Source organism: Macadamia integrifolia, chromosome 3, assembly GCF_013358625.1.
Source record: "Macadamia integrifolia cultivar HAES 741 chromosome 3, SCU_Mint_v3, whole genome shotgun sequence".
NCBI lineage: Eukaryota > Viridiplantae > Streptophyta > Magnoliopsida > Proteales > Proteaceae > Macadamia > Macadamia integrifolia.
In genome coordinates this window covers 6,672,422-6,680,768 of record NC_056559.1, presented here as the reverse complement: position 1 = coordinate 6,680,768, position 8,347 = coordinate 6,672,422, and the positions used below count along the sequence as shown (strand labels likewise).

Genomic DNA, 8,347 nt, shown 5'->3' with positions numbered 1-8,347 from the left:
TGTCTAGATGCGTAGCATATGATAGTGCCTCTCTGTGTCTATCTCCTCCCAACTCCCACAATAGAGAATGACATGCTTGCTCATGTTTTGAGCCGTTGTAAACATGCACTCATTATATTACTCAATGCGGAAAAAACTGAAGCAATTTCATATCTGAATTTGAAACAACTCCTCACCAATTTCAGTATTTCTAAAATAGGGTAACTCACTACACAAGGCTCTTGCTATTGCAATGTTTGAGAGGGGCAAATGTACACAATCTTAGGGCCCGTTTGATAACGTTTCAAGAAACGCGTTTCTGCCGTTTCTGTTTCCAGAAACAGCAGAAACGAAGCAAAGAGCGTTTGATAAAACTGTTTCGTTTCACTTATTTTTAGAAATAGAAATAGAAATTTTTACTTATTTATGGTTCAAGAAATGACCCAGGCGAAACAAGTTCAACTTGTTTCGCCGTTTCTGGGAACGACTTGTGGCAATTCTTTCACTGGTTACCATCGACTTCTAAAAGCATGACTTATCAAACACCTTCAATTCCGTTTCTGTTTCTAGAAACGGAAATTTATGTTTCTGCCGTTTCTTGAAACAAAAACGGCAGAAATGTTATCAAATGGGCCCTTACTCTTGCTTCGTAAGAGAGGTTGTTTCCAAGGAGTCCACATCCTCTGTAGCGAGCGGTGAGGTACGGTGAGCATTGGACGGCTGAGAACATCTGGGCAAGTGCCCCCAAGGAATTCCCAACCACCTGATGCTCACTGTGCCGATGCAGCCGCTGGAGACGATTTTCATACATTTCCGAGCCTTTGACCAATATATTGCAATAATGCAACTTATTGATGAAAATAGAATGCAAAAATAAAATCAAATACACCAGAACTTGAAATTGAAATCATACCAAAGGGATCCTTAAGGCCGTACAACCAAATGGATTTCTTGGTTCTACAAGCTGCTTTTATGGAATGATGAAAATGGGATAAACAAAAACGGAAAATGAAAAACTAGACCATACACTTCCTAAGAGTAACGATCAGCTATGTCGAGGAGACAGGTACAGAGCACCAGCGGTTTAGAGAGCATGACCATGTGGCCGGAATCCGGTGAGACCTTGAACTCCGTCACCGGATTATTGTGGATCATCCACCGCTGGTAATCCTCGTCCAACGCTTTGTTTTCCTTGCACACGATGAATACCCGGCTAACCGACCCGTATTTCTCAGTGGACACAGCCGTTTCCTTCAGCAAATCAGGATTGCCGTGGAGATTAATGGGTCTCATCATCTTTGCTAGTGTCAAATCCTGTTACCAAACGACCCAACTTTTTCTGTCATTAATGCTTCTGTATCACTATCAAATCCAAATGAATATTACGCAACGAATAGTTACCTCCGGAGGGCACAGCTGATAGAGCTAGGAGGACAAGAACTCAGGCCCCATACAAGATGGCAGGTGGAGGGTTGTGGGGCCATCATCAAACCAATACTTGCCGTCCACCATTGAATCCACTCTTGTATGAAACTGTCAACTAACGTTGATAGAAAGATTCCATGTTAGGTTGAAAACGAATATGTAAAGGGGTGTTTGGTTCGATAAATCAAATGGTGTATATATCGGATATGAATATCAATCTTTTGATAGACATTTTTTTCAATTATATTTCTTTCTGAAAAATCGTTTGGTTGCCTTGAGGTAGGGGTGTCAATCGATCAGTCTAACTCGATTTTGGTCTGGGTTGAGTCGGTTTCAGTGTGGGAAAGCTGAAATCGAAATCGAACCAATAAAGAAATTCCAGTTTCGGTTTGGTTTTGGTTTTGATTTGTCTTCGGTTTCTTAAATTGATTTGTAATCGGGTTGGTTTTGGTTTTTGGTCCAGTTTGGATTCGACTTTCCACACAAATGTATACAAAACTATGCAAATTTTGATTTTTTTAATGAATTTTGGAGTGTTTCGATTTCTTATCGGTTTGGTTTCAGTTTCGGTCTGGGTTTTGAGCTGGTTTCAATTTGGTTTCGGGTTCATCCAGTTTTCGATGTGGTTTGATTTGATTTTGGGGTTTGCAATACTCTAAACCGAACCGAACCAATAAGGCTTCGGTTCGGTTCGATCCTTGTTGTTATCGGTTTGGTCTGGCCGATTTTACCGGTTCGGTTTAGGATTGACACCCCTACCTTGAGGCTAGTACATGTTTCTCGCGGGTTGAGATATTGGCTTCTGTAGAGAACTTCTTTCCGCTTTCTCCTTTTATATTAGGTGGTAAAAAGGTTGCTTAAATCTGAGTTTAAGTGTTGAGGTAAACTCAGATTTGGAACACATCCTTTGTAATATGGTCATTCATGGGAAGTAGGGTGCTTACTTATGAGGGTCAATCTAGTGGAACCAAACAGCTCCAAAAATTAAGAATTATCATTCTAAAGAATGTCATCCCAAAGATTTACCAAACCAAACACCCCCTAAGAGAACCATTCTTATACGTTGCCTCTCCCCATGTAATTCACTCATCAGGAGAGAGAATAATAGATTACATGTGAAGATCAGGCAGCTCACGAGTATGGTGCTCCTCCTGTATGCGAACGAGATCCAAATTCATGGTTATACGGTAGCTTACCTCTTGATTGAGGGTGGGAACAGTGAACTCTGGACCAGGCATCAGAGTAGAGGCGAAAACAGCGATGGAGATCTTGTGAGGGAACCTCTCCATGGCAGCTGAGATGCTAACCCCACCTTTACCATGGCCCACCAGTATCACCTTCTCGTCAGTAGGGATTGAGGCGATGACCTCCATCAACGGCTTGAAGTAGTCGGAGATGGAATGTGTCTCTTCCAATCGTTTTGAGTGGACTCCTCCAGCAGCTAGGTCAGGCGCAGTGACCTTGTGACCCATCGACCTAAGCAACGTGACAAGCTTATACCAACACCAGCTCCCATGACAAGCCCCATGCACCAGCAAGAAATGATGCTTCTTTTCCCCTCTTATTCCCATCTCCAATTCCACTTTTCTTTCCTCCACCTCCGCCTCCACCTCTTTGGGAGAAAGAAAGTCAAGAAACTAGAGCTGCACTTCTCCTTGCTCTCTCTCTCTCTCTCTCTTTCTCTCTCTCTCTCTCTCTTAAATCAATCTCTCGCTGTTGGAGGAAAATTTCCTGGGTCGTCAAGTCAACTAGTTAATGTATTGAACAGCGAGAAATTGCTGAACCGGATATAGAAAATTGGTGTACGGCCGAAATCCCCAACCGTATGATTTCCTGGTGAGAATTTTGGCACGTGTATAATTGTCAGGGCACAGGGGTAGAAGACCGAACCAATGAACATACAGCATAGACAAAGCACGCGCAATGAACCCATTCAGGGAACTGATCAGGTTCAAGTACAAAAACATTCTCTTATGATTCTGATATGTGGATTTAGAATCTATTCAATGATGAAAAAGAAAAATGATTCTAAATCCACGGATCAGAAACGTTCTTATACATTCTCTTACGTGAACCTGATCCGCTTTCACCCATCCATGTGTGATAAAGAGAGATTACAGAGATCTTTATCAGAAAATAGATAAAAAAAGACTATCGTGGAGAGGGTATCTGTGAGACCGGAGTTGAGTTCGCCGCTGCTAACTGTAATAAAAAGCTTATCGGAGCTAGATTTTTTTCCAGAGGCCATGAAGCGGTTGCGAGACTGAATGGAGCTAGTGATATCAAGTTGGCTAACGCCACTGTTGAGTATTGATCGTTTAGAGATGCAGACAACCATGGAACACATACAGCTTCAACAACTATTGGTCATTAGGTTTTTCAGGCAAACACGTCCGGCTACGCTTCTGGAATCGCCAAAGGTGTCACTCCAAAAGTCAGGTTAGCAGTCAACATTCTTCTTCCATTCCAACGACCACCATCGCCTTCCGCGGCATCGTCATTGACCTGAAGCCGGCACCGGTGGTGGCCTCCTTCTCTAATAGAGGACTCAATGGTATAGACCCGGAGATCCTCAAACCAGACTTGATCGCCTTGGTGTCAACATTCTGGCCTCATGGATAGATGCGGTAGGACCAATCGACTTAGATTCCGATGCCTGAAAAACTGGGTTCAGCATTCTCTAAGGCTCGTTATGCAATGATGACTACTGTGAGCATCCTCCACAACCATCTCCAGCCCATGCATAAAATAGGGAACCAGATGTAGAAGTGGAAAGCCCTAATAGAGGCATGAGGGCAATCAACGGCTTGAATTGATTAACTAAAGATCAACACTCAAAATTAAATGTGTTTATATGAACCGGACGCTTAAGCACTGCTAACAGTCACCAAAAACTGTTCATGTGAAAGACTAAGCCGGCCAGTAAAAGACAAAAACACCTTACCCAAGGAAACAGTTACGTTTGGTTCTAAAGTCAACAATTTCCTTCTATTTTATTTCATATCTTTCTTCTTTTTTTTTATAACATTTTATTTCATATCTTCTAATTGTCTTCGGATCGTTTTCAAGGAAAAAAAAAAGTCTACAACGAGACGCCAGGTGACTTAAACCCTATATATTTAATATTTTATTAATAAGAGAGGGATAAACATGTACATCAACCGTGACTGGTGATTTAATAGACCACCAATGGATGTATGAGGTAGAGTATCAGGAGAGGTAAAAGAATCATCTCAGATAGAGACACTGAATACACTGAGCGCTGACTTATGATACATTGATAGTATATCTACTATCTAGACTTTTTCTTTTAATCATATTTCTCTCCTTGAAAAATACGATAAAAAACACTTTTCAAAATAAATTTTGGAATAAAATAATTCCAAACTTCTAGATATAATATATACCTAGATATCTAAAATAAATTAATTAAAATAATAGTTAGTGTCTCACGCTATATGTAAGAAATTCATCATGAATATAAATAATAGAAGCAAAGCATGTGGATTATATCAAAACTTGGGTACCAATAATTATAGTTCTATTGTAACATAATATTAATTTCTATACAAATTGAAGACAAATAAGAAGGAATAGGTAATGATAAGGTTTAGGGTTGTCATTGCTGCCCTCAACAGAACAACAAGGATGTACCCCAGCCAATTGGATCTTTATATATATAAATATGATGTAATCCATTTTCTATTTTCGATTTGTGACGTCATAATTCCATGCTTGTAAATTTTCTTATATATATATATATATATATTGTTTTAATTTTTCTATTTTTTCCTTCTAAATGGCATCTTTGTAAATAAGGGTTTGATTTCTTTAAACCCTTTTGAAAATTTATTTATTTATTTATTTTCTTTTATTTGTTTCTACAAAGTGATAAGTGATGTCTTCATTTTATTTTTTGCTAACAATGAACTTCTCAAATATATCCAATTTTATGGTTCAAGCCCAAGGCTAAACCATGGTTAATTGCATGTAATCACACTTAATCTATTGATCAGATCATTTATGAAGAGACTCAAGCTGAAAACATTTGTTAATATAGAATGCCTTTGGATCCACAGAGTTACACTCATGGTGTCTAATGCTTTCAATATCATAATCATGTAGTTTAAGTGACTTTTGTTTTAAAATAATTTTTGCATATACGTCCTTAAGGCGTAGAGACCACCTTCCGAGAGTGATCCATATGGTGTCAAATGGGAAGGGTGGTTAGAGGAACCTAGCCAGGCTATCTAACTAATTACTTTCCATAGCTTGAGAGATGCCCAACCCACCCTAATGAGTGAAGTGAAGGTTTTCTCTGTTGGTGTACGATGTCTTGTATTCCGTCACAATTTAATTCAGGGAATACTGGTGCAGCGCTTCGATAAGCAGGACGACGGTCCCGCTATATATTTGAGGGCAGCTGTGTACTTTTCGGATTAGGGTTTTTTCTTTATATATTTGTAGCGAGAGTTTCTTTCTCTGTAATACAGGCAATACTGAGAGGTGTGAGGGGCGAGCGTTGTAACTCTATTCTCCATTAATAGTGAAACAAGATCTCATCTCACCGAGGACATAGGTAATTTTACCGAACCTCGTAAATCTGTATGCATTATTTGTTCTTGTTTTTCCATTATCTTCTGTATCGTTTTAGGGTTGCGTTTCTACACTCTCCCCTGCATGTAACAAGCTCATCATATCTCACAACCCCAAAGATGGTCCTCACACCATGGACGTTGTGAGATGCAGTGGGGTGGTTACCTGTGGGGAACGGGGACGGGGGTGGTCCGACTTGTGAGTGTGACAGGAAGAACGTGAGATGCGTTGAGGTATATGGAAACGACAACCATAGTCGATGGCCTTCGCAAAAAATCAAAACCTGTCCAGGTACAAGTTATAGTCAATAGCCTTAGCAAAAATCACCTCTTCAATCTCTCAGAACTAAATGTCTTACAGAGGTGATTCAACAGAGCTCACCTATAAATCTCTGTGTGCCTGCTTAAGAATGCACGAAAGAGAGAGACCTCCCATTTCTGAGCTAAGGTAATTAGAGACATGGGTGAAGTTGGTCCAGCTTTCATCCAACCCATCGAGCATCGGCCTAAGCTCATCACCGGGTTGGAGGCCGGAGGGATCCCTCTGATCGATCTCTCCCTCTTAACCTCTCACTCTTGGGAGGGATATTGCAAAGACCATCCACAGCCCATATCGGATATGGTGGAGGAGATGGGAAGTCCATGCAAGGACTGGGGATTCTTCCAGGTGATCAACCATGGTGTGTCACCCGATCTGCGCCGGAGGGTTGAGACGGCCGCGAAGGAATTCTTCGATTTGCCTCCGGCAGAGAAGAACAAGGTGAGGAGAGACGAGCTGAATCCATTGGGTTACTACGACAGCGAACACACCAAGAATGTGAGGGACTGGAAGGAGGTCTTCGACTTCACTGTTGTTGATCCAACCGTGATCCCGCTTACCCATGAACCCAACGATCACCGCCTCTGGCAGATCACCAATCAGTGGCCTGATTATCCTCCTGATTTAAGGTACTTGTAATTCCTTTAATTTATTGAGACAAAAACCAAATTGAAAATTGAAATGGTTCAATAATGTAGGAATGCCTTTGAGGAATATTGTCGAGCAGTTGAGGGGCTAGCATTTAAACTCTTGGAAACCATCTCACTGAGCTTAGGCTTGCCTTGCAAACGGTTTAATGAATTCTTCAAAGACCAAACCAGCTTTATCCGTCTCAATCATTACCCTCCCTGCCCTTCACCTCATCTCGCTCTCGGCGTTAGCGGACACAAGGATGCGGGCGCTCTGACAGTCCTCGCACTGGACGATGTAGGCGGTCTGGAGGTCAAGCGGGTGAAGCCCATCCCTGATTCTTATATCATCAACGTCGGCGACATTATTCAGGTAATTAATATGGATAACAGATCATCATCTTTCCATCTCTTTAGCCTTCCTTTGGAACTGATATTGAACCTCGAATATGTAACAGGTGTGGAGCAACGAAAGGTACGAGAGTGTGGAGCATAGGGTAGTGGTAAACTCAGAGAGGGAGAGGTTTTCGATCCCATTCTTCTTCAACCCTTCACACTATGTGATGGTAAAGCCTTTAGAGGAATTGATGGATGAGGAGAAGCAAACCGCCAAGTATAAGGAATACAACTGGAGAAAGTTCTTTACTACGAATAAGCTTAGTAATTTCAAGAAGCTTGAGGTTGAAAACCTCCAGATTAGTCACTTCAAGATATCTGAATAAAGTAGGAGTTCTATTAAACATTCCAAGCATCATTACAAGGAGTTGAAGCCATCTAATATCAAATAAAACGAAGAGGAATTATGTAATTTGAATATGAGAGGGGAATCGCTATCAGGCTACTATCAGCATCAGGCTACGTGGTGCTTGTGGGGTACCAACACGATCCAATCAGAGGATGTGCTAAAACATCTAATAGTGGTGGGGTTTTTTTTATTTATAGGATAGGGTGATCATTTCACATTTCCTCTCTTGGCACAGCCGCGACACATCTTTTTCTGTTAGCATAAAAAAATGTAATTCCTTTTTTTTTCTTCCCCTAGTTCTTCTATGTGTCCCACATTGAAAAGGTAGACTCGATATATGACGATTTTTTTTTTTTTTTTTTTTTTTTTTTTTGAGAAAAGAACCATGGTAGTTTCATGAAAAAAATGCTCAGTCATAAACACACAATTGGGTGTAAAATGACCTAGTTGCCTCCATTACAATTGGATATTTTCAGACCCAAGTGCTTGACGTGCGTCTGGGCATTCCTATGCCAGACTGGCTGAATTCCCTTGCCTGCATTTTTTTCTTTTATTTTTGGAAGTAGCTCTTTGTCTAGGAACTTAAATGAGAATCTCCCTTGCAAATAAGTATCAACCATAGGATCTTGGCTTTGTTATCCAGGCCATTGGATTC

General features: G+C 40.9%; 2 protein-coding genes across 2 annotated transcripts; one reads left to right on the top strand and one right to left on the bottom strand.

Moving 5' to 3' along the window:
- Nucleotides 1-2,513: 2,513 nt before the first annotated feature.
- LOC122073755 (putative inactive methylesterase 20) lies at nucleotides 2,514-2,975 on the bottom strand. Its single transcript, XM_042638381.1, has one exon. The coding sequence runs from the start codon at nucleotides 2,973-2,975 to the stop codon at nucleotides 2,514-2,516; it is 462 nt and encodes a 153-aa protein (XP_042494315.1).
- A 3,325-nt stretch (nucleotides 2,976-6,300) lies between these two features.
- Nucleotides 6,301-7,755, top strand: LOC122074701 (protein DMR6-LIKE OXYGENASE 1-like). Its single transcript, XM_042639648.1, has 3 exons — nucleotides 6,301-6,947; nucleotides 7,017-7,320; nucleotides 7,406-7,755. The coding sequence occupies exons 1-3, from the start codon at nucleotides 6,460-6,462 to the stop codon at nucleotides 7,667-7,669; spliced, it is 1,056 nt and encodes a 351-aa protein (XP_042495582.1). The 5' UTR covers nucleotides 6,301-6,459; the 3' UTR covers nucleotides 7,670-7,755.
- Nucleotides 7,756-8,347: the final 592 nt, after the last annotated feature.